Source organism: Rattus norvegicus, chromosome 20, assembly GCF_021556685.1.
Source record: "Rattus norvegicus strain SHRSP/BbbUtx chromosome 20, alternate assembly SHRSP_T2T, whole genome shotgun sequence".
NCBI classification, from domain to species: domain Eukaryota; kingdom Metazoa; phylum Chordata; class Mammalia; order Rodentia; family Muridae; genus Rattus; species Rattus norvegicus.
Window position 1 is genome coordinate 35,486,672 of NC_141553.1, and position 21,614 is coordinate 35,508,285.

Consider the following 21,614-nt stretch of genomic DNA (forward strand, 5'->3'; position numbering starts at 1 on the left):
TCATTTCTGGGTCTTCAATTCTATTTCACTGATCTACCTGCCTATCTCTATACCAATACCATACAGGTTTTATCCCTATTGCTCTGTAATACTGGTTGAGGTCAAGGATGGTGTTTCCACCAAAATCTCTTTTATTGTTGATGACAGTTTTCGTTATCCTGTTTTTGTTTTTTGTTGTTGTTGTTGTTTGAAATTATTTTGCCAACTGCTCTTTCTAACTCTGTGAAGAATTGAGTTGGAATTTTGATGGAGATTGCACTGAATCTGTAGATTGCTTTTGGTGAAATGTCCATTTTTACCATGTTGATCCTACCAATCCATAAGCATGGTAGATCTTTCCATTTTCTGAGATCTTCTTCAACTTCTTTCTTCAGAGACTGAAAGTTCTTTTCATACAGATATTTCACTTGCTTGGTTAGAGTCACACACAAGTTTTTATGTTATTTGTGACTATTGTGAAGGGTGTCATTTCCCTAATTTCCTTCTCATTCTGTTTATCCTTTTGAGTAGAGGAAGGCTACTCATTTGAGTTAATTTTACACCCAGCCACTTTGCTGAAGTTGTTTATCAAGCTTAGTAGTTCTCTGGTGGAACTTTTGGGGCCACTTAAATATACTGTCATATCATCTGCAAATAGTGATATTTTGACTTTTTCCTTTCCAATTTGTATCTCCTTTGACCTCCTTTTGTTGTCTGGTTGCTCTGGCTAGGACTTCAAGTGCTATATTGAATACGTAGGGTGAGAGTGGGCAGCACTGATTTTAGTGGCATTTCTTCAAGTTTCTCTCCATTTGGTTTAATATTATCTGCTGGTTTTCTGTATATTGCTTTTACTATGTTTAGATGTGGGCCTTGAATACCTGATCTTTCCAGGATTTTTACTTTATGAAGGGGTGTTGAACTTTTTGCAAATGCTTCCTCAGCATCTAATGAAAAGATCATGTATTTTGTTCTATGAGTTTGCTTATATAGTGGATTATATTGATGGATTTATGTATATTGAACCATCCCTGCATCCCTGGGATAAAGTCTATTTGATCATGATGGATGATCATTTTGATGTGTTCTTGGATTCAGTTTGTGAGAATTTTATTGAGTGTGTTTGTGTTGATACTCATGAGGGAAATTGGTCTGATGTTCTCTTTCTTTGTTGGGTCTTTGTGTGGTTTAGTTACACGTGTAATTATGGCTTCATGGAAGGAATTTGGTAATGTTCCTTCTTATTCTCTTTTTTGGACTAGTGTGGCCAAAATTGGTATAAGGACTTCTATGAAGGTGTGATAGAATTCTGCACTAGACACATTGTGTCCCGGGTTTGTTTGTTTGTTTGTTCATTTGTTTTCATTGAGAGAATTTTGATAATTGGAGAAACCTGATTCTTAAATCTATTAGTTAAAAGAGATTTTTTTCCTTTATTTTTTTAATCATGAAAATAATTCAGGATGTGTTGGTCACTCAGACCAGTTTGATAACAATTTTGTGAATACAAATCCCTTTTTCTCTGGAATATATTATCTGCTATCTTAGCTATCTGAGCAAAAGAAAGTCCACATTACAAAAATACCCATAAATTGTTAATAAGTTGTGAGTTTCCATTCAACGTGTTTCCAAAGCCTCACAAATGAGCACATATGTCATTTACCTCAGTATTGTTTCAACAGAGGAAGAACCAAAATCTTTAGAAAGAAGCTGTAATTTGAAAGTTTTATTCATCTCCCTAAGACACGCTGTAGGCATTTGCAAGTATAATTTCCCCTTTTCTTGTATTGAAAACCATATTTAACCAAAGAAACACTGTTTTCCAAAGATTTTAAATAGATGCTCTTAAGTATGATTCATACTTAGATATGTATTTTTAAAAATACATTCAATCACCAAAATGCTTTTATTAGGTAATGTAGACTACACTTCCTTTGCAGGGTGACAATGACCTTTATTATTCATTTTACAAGTAGGAGTTGATATATCAGTATGTAGGCTAACTTACCTGACAAAAATCTGACTAAGAAATAAGAGATCTAGAACATGCATATGCATATTACACAGGGACACAAAACAATATGTGATAAGAATATCCTTCATTTCTTCCTTAGTGACAAGTGCTTCTCACTGTTTTGCATCTTGCAGTGTGTTTTACATGCTTACTATTTTTGGTTACTTGTAAATGAGTTTGCATTTTCCTTTGGCTAGATACTATAAATATTGTTGCTTGTAAGATATATAATATATGTTTGTATACTTGAGCTTTCTCCTGGCACCATGTTAAGGCCTCAGAAAGCTAGTTTTTACTTTATGCAGATTGCTTTTAAGACATTTTAAAACAGTTTTTACTCTAATCCCCACTCTACATCCAAAACTACATCTCTTCCCTTCTCTTCCCCTCCCCTCCCTTCTTTCTCTTCTCTTCTTTTTTCCTCCTTTCCCCTCCCCTCCACTTCTTTCCTGTCCTTTCCTGTCTTGCCAAAAGTAAATTTTCTCACATGCATTCACAAAACAATAATCTTCAAGTATTCCAAGTATCTGGGACAGTATTCACAAAGATCTTCAGAACTCAGTTTAATAGTATTTTGTTCTCTCCAGCTCTGCAAACTTCAGCACCTTTCTCTGGCTAGTCAGTCCTGCTTCCTTCAGACAGCTGTCTGTCTTTTCCTGGTGTGTGTGTGTGTGTTTTTTTTTTTTTTTTTTTTTTAATGAACTCTGAGATGGAGATGTGATCAGGGCCTCCATTCAAGGCCTTCATAAGTTAATCATGCTTGCTTCCTATTTTATAATAATTACTGTTTTGTCATCTGACATTCACAGTCTTACATATCATCATTTTTTCTGCTGTCTTTGTTTTGGCCTTTGACTTCTTTCACGAAGGTACATATATTCTGTTTATTTATCGTTTATTGGTTTCAGATGTTCTTTATATGTTTATCTGGGTGCTTTTGAAAATTATCTCTTTTGCTTTGCTTTTCTCAAATTTAAAAAAAATAATTAGGTGTTGATCTTTTTTCCTATTATTCCAAAATTATATCTTTCTTGTCTTTTCTTTTTTTAATTGGGTATTTTATTTATTTGCATGTCAAATGTTATCACCTTTCCTGGTTTCCCCTCTGGAAAGACCCTATCCCATCTCCCCCTCCCCCTGCTTCTGTGAGAGTGCTCCCCCACCTACCCAGGCACTCCCACCTCAGCCTCCTGCTGTGGCATCCCCTTACACTGGGGCATAGAGCCTACTGTCCCAGGACCAAGGGCATCTCTTCCCACTGATGTGCAAAAACGCCATTCTCTGCTACATATGTATCTGGAGCCATAGGTCCCTCCATGTTTACTCTTTGGTTGCTGGTCTAGTCTTTCCTGTGAAAAATTTCTCTCTTATATTTTGTAAATAAGGCAGAATCATTTTGTAGAAATAAGAAGAATGCTTTAGAGTATCTGTGACATGGTAGGTTGTACTCATAATCATGAACACAGAATTGTATGTTAAAATTAGTTGTATCCTACAATAACGCATCATCCTGGTGCTAAAACGTAGGTAAAGAACCAAGGATTTTACCAAATATTTGATTATTTTTGACATGCTATTTACTTATTGGGTTTCCTAGAAAGCATAGATTGTCTCATATGCTTCTGTTAGTCAAGTGTTGTGGATTTGGTTTGTTGCTCGTATTATAGTAATTGGATTCCCCAAATTACATGGAAATTCAGATCTCTGATCCTGGGAGTCCCTACCCACTGTTGACTTTGATTGGTAAATAAAGTTGCTGTTGGCCAATGGATTGGCAGGGAGACAGAGGCAATATTTTAGATTACGTGGGCACAGGAACCAAAGGAAGAAGAAGGATTAAGTACGGCCATGCTGGGGAAGCAAGAAGATCAAGCTTGAGAGATGCTGCGGAAGAGAAAGCATACAATTACGTAAGAGCCAGGGGCAGAGCAGCCCCGGCCCCTCACTCCCCCATATGGGTCTATGGTAGCAAAGTTGGAATATAGATTTAAGTAAATAAAAATTTAGGAGTGTTGGAAGGGAGGTGTTAGCTATGTGGAAGTTTGGGAGAGGCCAAACCACCAAACAATTGTGCTGTTTAAGGCATATTAAAATATGTGTGTGTGTGTGTGTGTGTGTGTGTGTGCGCGCGCACGCACGCGCGTGCGTGTGTGTGCATGTGCGTCTTTCATTAGAGAATCCAGAGTATTGTGGCAGTAGTGAGGAATTGGGGCCACCAGGGAGATTAGAGTGGATTACACAACTATGGCTGCAATCAAGAATCTTTTATACATAAAGTACTCCAAAGTCACTAGACATAAAGAACATATCACTACTGTAAATTTACTTAACTAATTTTATGTACATTAAAAACCACCTAATAAAGTAGGTCAAGATTGAAGATTATTTACATGTCCATTGAATTTATGTATTTCAAATATACGTGTTTGTAGCCCTAGGCACATGTGTAGCAGAGGACTGCGTGGTACGGCCTCAGTAAGAGAGAGGATGTGCTTAATCCTGTAGAAACTTGATGCTCAAGGGATGAGGGATGCTGTTAGGGGTGAGGTGAGGGATGGGTGGGCAGGTGGGAGAGTACCCTGTCAGAGGATGGGTGGTGTTGGGGATGGGGTGAAGAACTCGGGAAAGGGAGACAATTTCTGGAATATAAATAAATAAAATAATTTAATGCAAAAGATAAAAACTAATATATATACATATATTCATATTTATATGACAACAATTAAAGAATAAAAAAACATATAAAAGAAAGTTTCATACTCAGATTTCATAAAACATTTATCAGGGGTCTGGGTATTGAGGATTGTTATCATCTTTTGAGTCTGAGCCACACATGGTTAAGTCTGTCGGTTTTCATCTCTCTGTGTTCTGAGCTCAGCTCCTTATTCAATAGGCCTGGCTACTGGTAACTTTCAGCCTGTATAGCCTTCATATGGCATGGAGGATGTGCATGCCAACAGGTCGCAATTCTTGACTTTATATTTACAACAATATTGTGAGGATGGCTATGATGTCTTCCCTGAGGTCTTTTGAGATCACCACATACTAACTTCTCTTTCTGTAATTGCCGTAGTGGCTATTCTTTCTAAAACCAGTTATCAGGAATGATGGATGGAAACAGGTAAAACCTGAGTGAACAGATTATCCATATCCCCTTTCCTTCCTTTCCCAAAGGTTATCAATGTGTAGAAGGAAAACATTTAAGATATACATGCTTAGAATATTTATCACTCTTCTTCAACATTATAATATTCTACATGGTAAATTTAACATAATTATACAGAGAATTATTGCTTTTATGTTTCTCTGTGGCCCAAAAAGAAACCACTTATTTTATTCTCATGGTCAATAAAGCATAGTAATTGCTTTTAGGGGAAGGTATGAAAACCTATTTCTCCAATGGCCCAGAACATGATTTAGCATCACTAATAATAATGTAACTAATTCTACATGAAAAGCATTAGAAAGCTGTGGAAGCAAAACAAACTAAGTTATTTTAAGGCATACTTACTGCATCTGCTGTGATGCTATAAGAATTAATAGAGTCACTGGCATTTTTAGCCAAGAAAGGCACATTTGATAATAGGATAAGAGACATGGACATGTTAACAGATATAAATCTCTCAAAAACCCATATATTAAGGGAATGAGGGACTGTACAGTGAAGAGAGAGAAAGGTGACATAACAGGTATTAATATTTTCATAGCAGGTAGATGAATAGTGTATGAAACATCCTACCTATATGCACTTTTCATGTTAAACATGTCTATAAAATACAGAGAATGTTGAAATGCAAATAGAAAACAAGTAAAATAAAATATAAATGTTATATCTGAGTTATGTTAATACTAAGGATTGAAAGATGTCTCAGTATTTAAAAGTCCATTTGGCTAATGTATCTTTGCATTAGAGCTAATTAGAAGAATAAATTATACCATCAAATAAACTGATGAAGAAAGGCTAGATTCATGAACACTACAAGAAGTGAAAGGTTAAGAGGGACCATATTGTGGAGAAAGAAAAATAACTTCCTTTGGAGACATTAGCATTGGGATGCATGATGAATTATTTTGAAAAGACAAAAGTATTAAGCTTTTAAATGAAAAATGTGTGCTTTCAAGTATAACATAAATTAAGGTCAACTTTAGTAATTAGCAATTTGCCTTTCCCTAAGCAATTATTCTTCTCATCTGAATTTTCAAACTTTTATTTCATTAGAGGTCAGCAAAATATTGAATACTTATAAAAGTCTTCTATTTTAATGAGTCCTTGCATCTTCTCTTTTCTTTCTATATGTCTCTGTTGAGTTTGATCTAATTTGTTAGTGGCTTGACCATTTATGTTTTTAGAGGCTCAGGTTTCTAAAAATATAATAACTAAATTTGTTTACTAGATAATAATAATGTTTCATATTTATTATTACTTTATTATTATATTCAACATTGCTTTATCGTTCCTTGTCTTTTTATAATAATTATTGACTAGAGAGGGTTCAGTTATTTTCATTCTTCATTTTTGTTGATGAAAGTGTTTATTACAATAGATCAATTTCTTGTCTCCTCTTTTCTTGTATCACATAAATTTCTTGTCACTCAGTTTGTATTAAAATCATCTTCATGCATCAGTTCCTGTTTCCTTTATAGTCAGAAGATGTTTAATGGGTCTATAAGCTTCTAGGTAGAAGGATATTTCTACTCCTTCTTGAATATGAGTAAATTCTAGCTTTATTTTATTTTTATACAAATGTCTTGGAAATGAAATGGTGAAGTGTGTGCGTGTGTGTGTGTGTGCGTGTGTGCGTGTGTGTGTGTGTGTGTGTGTGTGAGAGAGAGAGAGAGAGAGAGTGAGAGAGAATGTATGTGTGTGTGTGTGTGTCTGAGTGTGTGTGTATCAATAATTGAAGAAATAGAGACCACCAAATCAAATGGGGAGGTGATAGATGGGAAGAATTTGATAAAGGAAAAGGAAAGGGGAAATTATGTAATTATATTATGATTTCATAAAATTAGAGAAAGTGTGTGCTACAAAGCTAATAAAGAACACGAGGGTATTAGGAAAACATTTCAACCATATTCAGCCATAAACAATAGTGATATTCTTCTATTTATAGAATATATATGAAAATTTAGGACTTTTTGCTAACTAAAACGAACCAGGCAGAGAAGGAAAAATAATGCCAGTTTCATTGTGTATGGAACTTGCAAACATAAAAAATTCAGGTCATAGAATAGTGACAAATGTCCTCTCAGAGGCAGAGATGAAGGAATACCCTGATATTTCAGAGAAACTGTTTAGCATGTTAGTGAGTTAGAAGAAATGGGGTTCTGTTTTACAATGTACTCTCTATAGTTAGCAATAAGGTAGTGTGTACTTGAAAATTGCCAAGACAGTGTTTTCCATGTTCCTGCCGAAAATATGGTATGTGAGTTGATGGGTTAACTTATTAGCTTGTCTTATAACTATACTCTCCTAGACCATAAATATGTAATATTGTCTTATAATTCACAAAATTAGAAGCTGGAAAGATGGCTTAGGAGGTAAAATCAGTAATTGGCAAGACTGACTACTTGAGTCAGACTGACAGAACCCACACAAGGTGGAAGGAGAGAACTGATTCACCAAAGATATCCTGTATCCTCCACATGTGCACTGTAGCATGCATTCATACCGTACCCATGCATACTAATAATATGCAAATACACTAAATTTAAAGATGCTTTAACTTTTAAAAATGAGCTAGGCAATGGTAGTGGTGCATGTTTTTAATTCCATCCCTCAAAGGCAGAGGCAGGGAGAATTCTATAGGTTTGAGGCCAACCTGATCTACAAAGCAAGCTCCAGGAGAGCCAATGTTACAATGAGAAATACTGTCCCCACAAAATTAAAAAAAAATGGTTGTTTAAAACTATTTGGGAGTGATCTGAGAAATGATCATAGTTTTGTATTTAATTATGATATGTAGACTTAAACCTGCATGTGGAGGGCCGTCCTCACATTCTCCATTGTAAGATGGCGCCGATATCCGGCAGGATGCACCTAATAAAAGGGCAATACGCAAGTGCCTGGTAAATTCCTCACTCAGGGGGACACGTATGCTGTGGTACGTCATCTGGCACATCTGGCAGCGACCAGCCAGAGAGTGACACGTCCGAGGTGAGGATAGTTTCCTATATAAGGGATGGTCTTTCCCTCACTCGGGGTCTCCGTATTGTAAGCTTGTGCTCTCGCTCTCAAGATGCATTAAAGCTATTTCTGCAGAAGGATCCTTTGTGTCCTGCGACATTCTTGCTGGCGAGACGTAGCGTGGGACATTTGGTGCCAGAAACGCGGGAAAAAGACCTCATCAGCACCTCCGGAGACCCCTTGGTGACAAGGAGGATTCAGAACTGCAGGTAAAAAAAAACTACGTTCAGAGAGGCATGCCTTTCTTGGATTTTGGTCTGGGGTTGTCTCCGCCTTGGGAAGGATTTGTTGAGGCTATGGTATTTGTTCTCGGAGCCACTCTACTCTTTCTTATTATTATGTACTGTTTTCACCGTTCCGCTGCTAAAAGGACAGCAGCTGGAGGCGCGTCTCAGTCTCTCGTAAATAAGTGAGCTTCGCGCAACTCCCCTTTACTGTTGGGGAGCAGGGAAGTGATAGCACCGCCCGGGAAGTGCGCGTAAGACTCCCGTATATAAGAGAGCGGCGTGTCTGTTTCTACTCACGCCTTGTCAGACGGACGTAGATAAGCCGCTGGGCATTCTTGGTCCCTCATGGGATCCTCACAGTCTGTGATCACGGCTCTGGAAACGGTGCTAAAGCAGAGGGACATTAAAATTGGAGGAAGAACACTTAAAAACTTTGTGAAAGACGTGGACAGGGTGGCTCCGTGGTTTGCCTGCTCAAGCTCGTTTACAATTGCCTCATGGGACAAACTTGGAAGGGACCTAGACAGAAAATTGGCGGAGAAAGATCTGCGTCTAGGAACTAAAGCCTTATGGAAACTAGTCAAAAATTGCTTAGCAGATGAAGTGTGCAAGGCAGCAGTTGTAGGAGGGCAGACCACACTTGAAATATTTCGAGAAAGTATGTCAGAAACTGAACATAGTGAGAGATTAGACGCGCGTAAGAAAAAGGACGTCCTGAGAAAGAAAAAGAGCCCTCCCATTAAGTCCGCGGATAAGGGAGTGTTAAAGCTTTCAGATTCCGGCACTTCCCTCTCTACACAGCAACCGGGAGGGGGAGCCAGCATATACCCTGTGAAAGAGGTAGAAGCCCTGAACCTCGACAGTTCTGATAGCTCTGAGAATGGAATCTTAGATTCAGAGGAGGAGGCCGAGTTAGATGAGGAAGCAGCTAGATATGAGGAAGAGAAATATCACCCCGAGGAACAAAAGAAAGGTAATAAAAAGCTTCTGCCGCGGCAGTCGCCAACCGCACCCCCTCCGTATGAGGCGCGCTCTTGCGCATTCTCTTTAGTCCCCATAGGGTGAGAAGGAAGCTGCAGTTGACGTTCCCGGTCTTTGAAACGCAGGAGGGTGAGCGGGTTCATGCCCCAGTCGAATATAACCAAATAAAAGAGCTGGCGGAGTCTGTCAGAAAGTACGGAGTTACAGCCAATTTCACCCTAACCATTCTTGAAAGGCTGGCCCTAAATTATTTGACACCCGCCGATTGGCAGATGATTGCAAAAGCGACCCTTGTGAACATGGGCCAATATATGGAATGGAAAGCGCTTTGGTATGAGGCGGCTCAAACACAGGCCAGAGCTAATGCCACGGCGTTAACGCCTGAGCAGCGAGAATGGACGTTTGAACTCTTGACAAGACAGGGTCGCTTCGCAGCAGACCAAGCTAATTACCATTGGGGTGCTTATATTCAAGTCTCCAGCTCGGCCATTAAGGCCTGGAAGGCACTCACTAGGAAAGGCGGGGCCGATAATCAACTTACTCGTATCATCCAGGGACCTCAGGAACCGTTCTCAGACTTCGTAGCCAGAATGACAGAAACTGCTGGACGAATATTTGGTGATGCGGAGCAAGCAGCACCGCTCATAGAACAGCTCGTTTACGAGCAAGCCACCCAGGAATGCCGGGCGGCTATAGCACCGAGAAAAAACAAAGGATTACAGGACTGGCTCAGAGTCTGCAGAGAACTCGGCGGGCCTCTTACTAACGCAGGCTTGGCTGCCGCCATTCTCCAGTCCCGGCAACGCCCCCTTAAAGGGACAGATACAAGATCATGTTTTCGATGTGGAAAAATGGGCCATTTAAAAAGAGACTGTAGGATAACCAAGGGAGACAGGAGGCCTGCAACTATCTGTGCCCGATGTGGCAAGGGCTACCATAGGCCTGATCAGTGCCGCTCAGTGAGGGATATTAAGGGAAAATTACTCCCTCCCTTGGAAGCTAAGCCTAATGAGATGTCAAAAAACGGATCGTTGGGCCCCCGGTCCCAGGGCCCTCAAAGATATGGGAACCGCTTTCAGAAAGCCATGACCCTGACAGAGGAGACTCCCCAAGAGGTGACACAAAATTGGACCTGTGTGCCGCCTCCGACTTCTTTCTAATGCCCCAGATGGGCATTCAGCCAATTCCTGCTCAGACTGTGGGGCCTTTGCCCCCAGGAACCATAGGCCTTGTCGTTGGGAGAGGATCTCTCGCCCTACAAGGACTGATAGTCCATCCAGGCCTTGTTGAAGCTCACCACTCTCTTGATATTCAGATTCTTTGTTCAAGTCCCGATGGGGTTTTTTCCATAAGTGAAGGAGATAGAATAGCACAGTTATTACTCCTTCCGTGCTCCCAAACCACAATACAGGATACCAAGGGGCCCATGGGGTCCACTGGTAATGATTTGGCATATTTGGTGGTTCATCTTAACAACCGCCCAAAATTGAGCTTAGAAATTAATGGAAAGAAATTTGAAGGCATTCTGGATACTGGGGCTGATAAAAGTATAATTTCCTCAAAATGGTGGCCTCAATCATGGCCTACCATAAGATCTTCTCACTCACTACAAGGCTTAGGCTACCAGTCGTGCCCTAAAATCAGCTCTGCCACTCTAACTTGGACGACTGTCGATGGCCGACAGGGACAATTTGTTCCCTATGTACTTCCCCTACCTGTTAATCTTTGGGAGAGAGATGTTATGCAGACCATGGGACTAACCTTATCTAACGAATACCCCCCACAAGTGGCCCACATGATGTCAAGGATGGGCTATAAGGAAGGGAAAGGCCTAGGGCGATTAGAACAGGGCTGTCTCACGCCCATTGAACCAGTCGCAAACCCCCATAAACAAGGCCTGGGTTTTTCCTAGGTGCCATTGAGGGTTCTATGCCCATACCCTGGCTTACAGAGGAAGCTATATGGGTTCCTCAATGGCATCTATCCTCTGAAAAATTAGAAGCTGCCACTAAATTGGTTAATGAACAATTGCAGCTTGGTCATTTAGAACCGTCCATTTCACCATGGAATACTCCTATTTTTGTGATAAAGAAAAAATCAGGAAAATGGAGACTTCTCCATGATTTGAGAGCCATTAATGCACAGATGCGTTTATTTGGCTCGATCCAACGAGGCCTACCCTTACTCTCTGCCTTACCTAAGCAATGGAAGATAATAATTATAGACATTAAGGATTGTTTCTTTTCCATCCCCTTGTGTCCACAGGACAGACAGAGGTTTGCATTTACTATACCAGCTACTAATCATCTTGAACCTGATAAGAGATTTCAGTGGAAGGTCCTACCTCAAGGCATGGCCAATAGCCCCACTATTTGTCAGCTATATGTGCAACGAGCCCTTGAACATATAAGGAAGCAATTTCCATCTTTGCTTCTGGCTCATTACATGGATGACATTTTAATATGTGATAAAGATTTAACAACCTTACAGACCTCATATCCCATCTTAATCAAAACATTGGGACGATGGGGACTACAAGTCGCTGTAGAAAAGGTTCAAATTGCAGAAATTGGCTCATTTCTGGGACCGGTCATTTATCCTGAAAAAATAGTTCCCCAGAAATTAGAGATTCGCAGAGATGATTTGCATTCCTTAAATGATTTCCAAAAGTTATTGGGAGATATAAATTGGCTGAGACCATTTTTAAAGATTTCCTCTGCTGAGTTGAAGCCCTTATTTGATATTTTGGAAGGGGACTCTCATATCTCCTCTCCGAGAGCATTGACCCCAGCCGCAAACCGGGCCTTACAAGTTGTAGAAAAGGCCTTACAGGATGCTCAATTGCAGCGCATTGATGAAACCAAACTTTTTGATTTGTGCGTTTTCAAAACTATGCAATTACCAACAGCTGTCTTGTGGCAGAATGGGCCTTTATTATGGATCCATCCCAATGCATCTCCTGCTAAGATTATTGACTGATATCCTGATGTGGTCGCTCAGCTTGCACTCCGCGGGTTGAAGGCAGCTATTACTCATTTTGGGAAAGAACCCAAAACTTTGATAGTACCATATACAGCCATTCAGGTTCAAACATTAGCTGCTACCTCAAATGCTTGGGCAGTGTTAGTTACTTCCTTTGCTGGACAGATAGATAATCATTATCCTAAACCCCCCTATTATGTTTTGCTAGATCACAACCTGTTGTTTTCCCTCGCGTCACATCCCACAGACCATTAAAAGAAGGGATAACAGTGTATACGGATGGGTCAAAAACAGGGGTGGGAGCATATGTGGTAAATTCCCAAGTGTTCTCACGACAATATTTTGAAACCTCACCCCAAGTGGTAGAATGCCTAGTGGTTATGGAGGTCCTTGAAAAATTCCAGATGCCTCTAAATATTGTTTCAGATTCCTCCTATGTGGTCAATGCTGTTAATATCCTTGAAACCGCCGGCGTAATTAAGACAACTAGCAAGGTAGCAGAGATTTTCCAAAAAATCCAAATTATTTTAATAAATAGGAGATACCCTGTATATATTACTCATATACGGGCCCATTCTGGACTCCCTGGTCCAATGAGTTCAGGGAATGATTTGGCTGACAAAGCCACAAAAATGATAGCTGTGGCCCTGGCCTCTCCTCTAGAGGCCGCTAAAACCTTTCATGGCAATTTCCATGTTACCTCGGAAACTTTACGCCGCCGCTTCTCTATAACTAGAAAAGAGGCACATGATATAGTCACCCAGTGCCAACAGTGCTGCCAGTTCCTCCCAGTTCCTCACATCGGGGTCAACCCGAGAGGAATACAGCCATTGCAAATCTGGCAAATGGATGTTACTCATAATTCTACTTTTGGAAAATAACAGTATGTGCATGTATCTATAGATACATGTTCTGGCATTCTACATGCTACCCCACTTACAGGAGAAAAAACAACACATGTCATTCAGCACTGCCTTGAAGCATGGAGTGCTTGGGGAAAGCCAAGATGTGTAAAAACTGACAATGGCCCTGCCTATACATCTCAAAAATTCCGTCAGTTTTGTGCTCAGATGCAAGTTACCCATCTGACGGGCCTGCCCTACAACCCTCAAGGACAGGGAATCATAGAGCGCGCTCATCGGACGCTCAAATCATATTTAATAAAACAAAGAGGGGGAATTATGATAGAACTCCCCCCAACACCCCGAGTGGCCACTGCTTTGGCCCTTTTTACCTTAAATTTTTTAAATCTTGATGAAGCTGGGCAAACAGCGGCTGAGCGACATTGCTCAGAGCCCAAAAGGACAAAAGAATTAGTTAAATGGAAGGATGTATTGACAAACGAATGGAAGGGCCCGGATCCTGTTTTGATAAGATCCAGGGGAGCTGTTTGTGTTTTTCCACAGGATAATGAAAATCCAGTTTGGGTTCCGGGACGACTTACTCGGAATATCAAGACAGAGGACCAAGAAGATGACAACTCTGGTGATCCTCATGCTGATCCAGGGAGTGCCAATAAAAGTGCAGAGCGATGGGGAATTATGTCAACCTTCCCCCTCCCGATGCCGGTGATGTATAATGCCCAAGTGTTTCCATGTTTCTTTACTACCAACAAAGAATTGGGACTAGCCTATTTACCACTAGATTCCCAAATAGAGCAAGTAAAAGAAAGTAGGATTATTCCCCTTAAGGGCAGCCTTTGTTTTGGCATATTCAACAAAATATCTTCTGATCTTCCTTGCATTATGTTGAGTAATCAATCTTCTGCTTGGTTAAGGGAGGCCACATGGGGAACTGGTGAGGAAGACATTGTGGCTAATGCCACAGTTCTCTATGGTTGGTGGCCTTACATTAACTCCTCCACCTGCCCTCTCCGTCAACCAAAGTTGGCACCCTTTTGTAGAGGGACCCAGGATGAAAAACTTACTTTGCCGTGGACTGGTTGCCAGTCCCAGGACTCTGCCTGGGCCGTCCAGAATTTTTTCTCCTTCTCCCCTGATTTGGGAGGCGGAGTGAACTTCACCACCATTGATCCTAGATGGTCCAATAATAATCCCTTTGATCAATGGATGCTTTGTGGCGTTAATGGTAGCTGCACTGATCTTACACCCATGGCGATGCTACTTGGAGGAAAGGGCGAAAAGGGACAGTTATCATTTTCCTGGACGGGGAATATCCACCCTTCAGCCTCTGTCTGGACAGCTACTCATATAAAATATAAACCTTACTGGAGCACGGGGTTTAACCCTGCTCCAGTTTGTGTCTGGCCGCCATTTGTGTGGATTATAAGTAATGCCACTAAAGTTTCTAAATTGAATTGTACAGACGGTTCATGTTTTTATGCCCTGTGTTGGGATGCTAGCCAATATCCCATAGCGGTAGTTACCCGTATGCCTTGCTTTATCCCGGTCCCTGTTGAGACTCCGGGGACCCTGACCTTATTTAGAGGAAAGAGAGATTTTGGCATTTCTGCGATCATTGTTGGCATTATTGCTACAACGGCAGTTGCTGCCTCAGTTACTGCTTCGGCATTGGCCTTGTCAAACACAGTACAGACAACCCAAACTATCAATGATTTATCGGCTACTGTCTCAGTGGCTCTGGACAGACAGGCCTCGGCTAATACTCAGATACAAGGAGGCCTCATGCTTGTTAACCAACATATAGATCTGGTCCAAGAGCAACTAGACATCCTATGGCAACTGGCCCAGCTTGGCTGTGAACTAAAGCTCCCTGGCCTTTGTGTCACGTCTATACAGTATGAACAATTTACCAAAGCTGCCAATTTGTCTAAAACCCTTTCACAGCATTTGTTACAGAATTGGACCTCGGATTTTGAACAGACGCTCAGGGAATTGAGAGCGGCCATCATTCAAGTAAACTCTACCCGACTGGATATGTCTTTGACAGAAGGATTGTCATCCTGGATCACCTCAGCAGTCTCTTATTTTAAGGAATGGGTGGGGGTGGGACTTTTTGGAGCAGTCCTCTGCTGCGGATTAGTGTTACTCCTCTGGTTGCTTTGCAAATTAAGATTTCAAACAAAGAGGGACAAAATTGTGATCGCCCAGGTGCTTATAGCCCTTGAACAAGGAGCGTCAGCCGATATTTGGTTAACCATGCTTAAGCAATAGGTCGCCGGCTGGACAGCTCTTGCACTCCTAGAACCTGGGTTCATTGCACAGGATTAGAGTGTCCGGCTTGAGCAGCCCATGAGGGATGACGAGCTTAGCATCGCACAGGGAAGCTCTACCAAACACGCGCCCTGGAAGGCATGTCATATTACATGAGGGTATCTGCCCCAGTTTTCCCTCCCTCGAAAAAATGGCAGTGCGACGGGTCGGGAGTGCCCTGGGTCTCAACAACAGCTTAAGGGTATCTCTCTTGTACAGGTTCGCCAACTTTGTGCGAGGATATGACCTCTGCCTTCACCCTCCTATTTATGGGTGTCCTATTTGCTTAAAAACAGATAAGGGGGAGATGTGGAGGGCCGTCCTCACATTCTCCATTGTAAGATGGCGCCGATATCCGGCAGGATGCACCTAATAAAAGGGCAATACGCAAACGCCTGGTAAATTCCTCACTCAGGGGGACACGTATGCTGTGGTGCGTCATCTGGCACATCTGGCAGCGACCAGCCAGAGAGTGACACGTCCGAGGCGAGGATAGTTTCCTATATAAGGGATGGTCTTTCCCTCACTCGGGGTCTCCGTATTGTAAGCTTGTGCTCTCGCTCTCAAGATGCATTAAAGCTATTTCTGCAGAAGGATCCTTTGTGTCCTGCGACATTCTTGCTGGCGAGACATAGCGTGGGACACCTGCATGCTTATGTTTCAAAATCTAGCATTTGGATAAGGAAGAGTTGTCAGTACAGCTAGATCAACACTGGGAATAATATCCAAGCCAAGCAATTCTTATGCTTCAGGAAAGGCTGGATGGATTACTCCGTGAATGCTTGGAACAGTATTGAAAATGATAACTATTTCCAGGTCTTATATTGGAAAGTTGTTTGTGCTTCAGTTTTAAATAGAGAAAGTCTTCCACATTTGGAACAGTTATATGAGAGACCCAGCTAATTCTTTGGAAGTATAAATACGTATCCATGAGCTGGATGTACTGGTATTACTGAGGCCTGAGCTTTATTGCTCTGACATGGCAATGTCCACAGAGGTTATGTTAGGTTCTTCCAAGTATGCAGAAAGTCAATTTAGAGCCTTGGTCCAGATGTAACCATTGACACTACCAGATAGGTGGAAGATTCATTTTTTCTGTTTCAGAGTAAGTAATTAGATAAATGATCACATCTATAATTCTCTCAAGGTTTAAGAAGAAAAAGGATCCTAGGGAAGGTGAGGATAATCCTCTCTTTTGCTATGTGTCATGCATTTCTATGCTTGAGTGGGTCAGAGCACATTACAGGAACATGAAGTATCTCTTAAGTAGGGACATTCTGTTTCAGCTCTAGGCCAGTGCATTAGGGTTTACCATGGCCTGCAGAAGCATTAATTAATTAAGGGGTACTGTCTTAATGGAATCAAAAGCCTTTTTATAATTTCTCATTTACAAAACCGCAATAAAAATGGTATTTTTATGACATTAAGACCTAAATTGCCATTCCCTTGATTACACTATTTTCTTGTAGGTTGATCAGAATAACTGAGACCAACTGAATAGAATGCTTTCTGAATACTTTGGTTAAATCTAACCTCTCTGACTGCGTCTAAAATTAAAATCTCATCCTTACTATTCCTTCCAGTGTATGACTTCGTTGAAGTTTGGCCAATATTGTATAAGCTTCTCCCAGGTTCCAAAAATATTTTAAATTTAATATTTTTATTTAATATTAAATTTTATATTTTTTAATATTTCTTTTTTATTCTTTTTGTAATAGTCTAACAATTTCAGGATCTGTAGAATTTTTGTTTTGTACCTGCCTTTGTGATTCACAGGAATCTGTTCTCTGGTCTTGGTAAAGCTCCTGGATGTGGACAGTTCAGATCAGCCCCAACGAAGTTGTTGTAAAGAGATCTGTTCTACATATTATTACTCCAACTGAATGGTGCACTTATTTTGTTATAGAAACCACTTCTCCAGTGTCCAAAGGTGCTGCATGGTGACTGCTCAGGTTGGTCACCTGATTTCTATGTCTATGTTGTCTATAAAGATACCTACCAAGACACATGTGACCTTTCTCTGAGCCATCTTTCTGAGTTGTGTCTCTGCTACTTTTAGCTAACAAGCAGTAGGATGAATACATGATTAGGTGGGCATGAACACTGGCTCAGTCATTGGGAGTGCAAGTGTGTGTCCATCTAGTGAAATGTGACAAGAGTGTGCATGACTCCTAAGCCCACAAATATAACAGGACAAGGTAGCATGAAATATATGAAAATATACAAGCTTAATACATAATGGAAGGAGATATTAGGAACATGAGACAAAAGGCTCTGTGTGTTAAAAGATGACTATCAAAAGCAGAGTTATTTATCATACTTATTCTGCCCAATAAATTGGCAATCACTACCACAGCTACCACAGGGGCCTGCTTATTTATAGTTTTTCTTTTTTACGAAAACACAAAGAACAAAAATAAAAAATTAATAGGTGAATGAAAAACAAGACCGCAAATCATGAAGAAAGAGAAAGTAACCTTAAAGAATTGAATAAAGTAGAAAAATCAACAGTGGAGGAAAGATATACATGGATCAGGCTGAAATACTGTTATTTGAAATTTTTCCTTCTTTGTGTGATTTTACTGTAACTTGGTACACAGTTCTCAAGCATTAACTCTGTAGATCACAATGGTCCAGAGAAGAAAAAATGTCAGATGTCGGGTTGGTGTGGAACTCATGTCAAACAAGCAAACAAACAAAAAACTAGATCAGCATCAAAATGCAAAACTGATATAGCATTTTTTAAGTTTGCCTAGACTGGGTGGATTTGTTAGCCCTTTCCATTTTATTTTATTTTATTTGATATATTTATTTATTTACATTTCAAATGTTATTTCCTTTCCCAGTTTCCTGACTATAAGCTCCCATCACATCCCATTTCTATTTCCCCTTCCCCAAAAGGGTATTCTGCCCAACCACTCCCTTCATGACCTCCCACCCCGACATTACCCTGCACTAGGCTGCAACCTTGGCAAGACCAAGGGCTTCTCCTTCCACTGGTGGCCAACAAGGCCATACTCTACTACATATGCAGTTGGAGCCATGGGTCAGTCCATGTGTAGTCATTGGGTAGTGGTTTAGTCCCTGGAAGCTCTAGTTGGTTGGCACTGTTGTTGTATGGGGTGGCAAGCCCCTTCAGCTCTTTCACTCCTTTCTCTAATTCCTATAACTGGGTTTCCATTTTCCGTTCAGTGGTTTCCTGCTAGCGTTCACTTCTGTATTTTATGTTCTCTGGTTCTGTCTATCAGGAGAGATCTATATCCGGTTCCTGTCAGCATGTACTTCTTAGCTTCATCATCTTATATATAGTTTTGGTGGCTGTATATATGAGCCACATGTGGGGCAGGCTCTGAACGGCCATTCCTTCAGGCTCTGCTCTAAAATTTGCCTCCATATCCCCTCCTGTGGATATTTATGTTCCCGTTTTTAAGAAGGATTGAAGCATATGAATTTTGGTTATCCTTCTTCTGGAGCTAAATATGGTCTGTGTATTGCATCTTGAGTAATTCGAGCTTTGGGGTTAATATCCATTATCAGTGTGTGCACACAATGTGTGTTTTTCTGTGATTGGGTTACCTCACTCAGGATATTTTCTAGTTCGATCCATTTGCCTATGAATTTCATAAAGTCATTGTTTTTGATAGCTGAGTAGTACTCCATTGTGTAGATGTACCACATTTTCTGTAGCTATTCCTCTGTTGAAGGGCATCTGGGTTCTTTCCAGCTTCTGGCTATTATAAATAAGGCTGCTATGAACAGAGTGGAGCATGTGTCTCTGTTGCATGTTGGAGCATCTTTTGAGTATATGCCCATGAGAGGTATAGCTGGGTCCTCTGGTAGTGGAATGTCCAATTTTCTGAGGAAACTCCACACTGATTTCCAGAATGGTTATAACTGTTTGCAATCCCACCAACAATGGAGGAGTTTCTCTTTATCCACATCCTTGCCAGCATCTGTTGTCACCTAAGTTTTAATCTTAGCCATTCTGACTGGTATGAGCTGGAATCTAAGGGTTGTTTTGATTTGCATTTCCCTGATGACTAAGGATGGTGAACATTTCTTTAGTTGATTCTAAGCGAATCGATAATCCTCAGCTGAGAAAGTTTGTTTAGCTCTGTACCCCATATTTAACAAGGTTATTTGGCTTTCTGAAGTCTATCTTTCTCAGTTCTTTGTATATTTTGGATATTAGTGCTCTATCAGATGTAGGATTGGTAAAGAGCAATCCTTTCCCAATCTGTTGTTTGCCATTTTGTCCTAATGACAGTTTCCTTTGAATTATAGAAGCTTTGTAGTTTTATGAGGTCCCATTTGTTGATTTTTGATCTTAGAGCATAAGCCATTGGTGTTTTGATCAGGAAAATTTCCCCAGTGCCCATGTGTTTGAGAATCTTCCCCACTTTTTCTTCTATTAGTTTGAGTTTATCTGGTTTTATGTGGAGGTCCTTGATCTACTTGTACTTAAGCTTCATACAGGGTGAAAATAATGGTTCGATTTACATTGTTCTACATGCTGAACTCCAGTTGAACCAGCACCATTTGTTGAAAATATGATCTTTTTCCAATGAATGGTTTTCATCAAAGATCAAATGATCATAGCTTTGTGGGTTCATTTCTGGGTCTTCAATTCTATTCCACTGATCTATCTGCCTGTCTCTGTACCAATACCGTACAGTTTTTATCACTATTACTCTATAATACTGGATGAGGTCAGGGATGGTGATTCTCAAAGAAGTTCTTTTATTGTTGAGTATAGATTTTGCTATCCTGTGTTTCTTGTTATTTGCAAATTGCTCTATCTCTATGAAAAATTGAGTTGAAATTTTGATGGTGATTGCATTGAATCTGTAGATTGCTTTTGGCAAAATGGCCATTTCTACTACATTAATCATGCCAATCCATGAGCGTGGGAGGTCTTTCCATCTTATGAGATCGTCTTCAATTTCTTCAGAGAATTGAAGTTCTTGTCATACAGATCTTTCACTTCCTTGGTTTAAGTCATACAGAACTATTTTATATTATTTGTGACTATTTTGAAAGGTGACATTTCCCTAATTTCTCTCTAAACCTGTTTGTCCTTTGAGCAGAAGAAGACTTCTGATTTGTTTGAGTTAATTTTATACCCAACCTCTTTGCTGACATTGTTAATTAGGTTTAGTAGAGCTCTGGTGGAACTTTTCTTGTCACATGCATAGACTATCATATGATCTGCAAATAGGGTTGTTTTGACTTCTTCCTTTCAAATTTGTATCCCTTTAACCTCCTTTCATTGTCCAATTGCTCTAGGTAGGATGTTGAGTACAATATTGAATAAGTAGGGAGAGAGTGGGCAGCCTTGTCTAGTCCCTGATTTTAGTGGGATTGCTTCAAGTTTCTCTCCATTCACTTTGATGTTAGTTTCTGGTTTGCTGTATATAGCATTTACTATGTTTAGGTATGGGCCTTCAATTCCTCATTTTTTCAGGACTTTTATCATGAAGGGGTGTTGAATTTTGTCAAATGCTTTCTCAGCATCTAATGAAATGATCACGTGGTTTTTATCTTTGAGTTTGTTTAAATAGAAGATTATGTTGATGGATTTTTGTATATTGAAGCATCCCTGCATCCCTGAGATGAAGTATTTTTGATGATGATGGATGATCATTTTAATGTGTTCTTGGATTTGATTTGCAAGAATTTTATTGAGTATTTTGGGTCATTATTCATAAGTGAAATTGGTTTGAAGTTCTTTTTCTTTGTTGGGTCTTTGTGTGTTTTAGATATAAGATTAATTGTAGCATAATAGAGGGGATTTGGTAGTGTTCCTTCTGTTTCTCTTTTGTGGAATAGTTTGGACAGTATTGGTGTGAGGTATTCTATGAAAATCTGATAGAATTCTGCTCTAAATCTATCTGGTCCTCGGCTTGTTTTGGTTGGGAGACTTTTAATAAATGCTTCTATTTTTATAGTAGTTATGTGGTGGTTTAGATGCTTTATCTGTTACTGGTTTAACTTTGGTATGTGGTATTTGTCTAGAAAATTGTTCGTTTCCTCCAAATTTTCAAGTTTTTTGAATATAAGCATTTGTAATAGGA

The 21,614-nt window shown here is 40.2% G+C and overlaps 2 protein-coding genes and 1 long non-coding RNA gene across 3 annotated transcripts; 2 read left to right on the plus strand and 1 right to left on the minus strand.

Annotated features, from left to right (window-relative positions):
- Positions 1 to 7,741: 7,741 nt before the first annotated feature.
- Positions 7,742 to 10,146, minus strand: LOC147998655 (uncharacterized). Its single transcript, XR_015645222.1, has 3 exons — positions 9,927 to 10,146; positions 8,702 to 8,791; positions 7,742 to 8,380 (listed from the first exon to the last, which is right to left on the minus strand). It is a non-coding gene; the product is annotated as an uncharacterized LOC147998655 (long non-coding RNA).
- Positions 10,147 to 10,444: 298 nt separating this feature from the next.
- Positions 10,445 to 11,298, plus strand: LOC147998656 (endogenous retrovirus group K member 7 Pro protein-like). Its single transcript, XM_087598464.1, has one exon. The coding sequence runs from the start codon at positions 10,545 to 10,547 to the stop codon at positions 11,295 to 11,297; it is 753 nt and encodes a 250-aa protein (XP_087454590.1). The 5' UTR covers positions 10,445 to 10,544; the 3' UTR covers position 11,298.
- Positions 11,299 to 11,314: 16 nt separating this feature from the next.
- LOC147998657 (endogenous retrovirus group K member 18 Pol protein-like) lies at positions 11,315 to 16,136 on the plus strand. The gene is given in 2 exon segments (XM_087598463.1): positions 11,315 to 12,551; positions 12,554 to 16,136. Coding segments are annotated over 2 exon segments (4,185 nt in total). The 3' UTR covers positions 15,502 to 16,136.
- Positions 16,137 to 21,614: the final 5,478 nt, after the last annotated feature.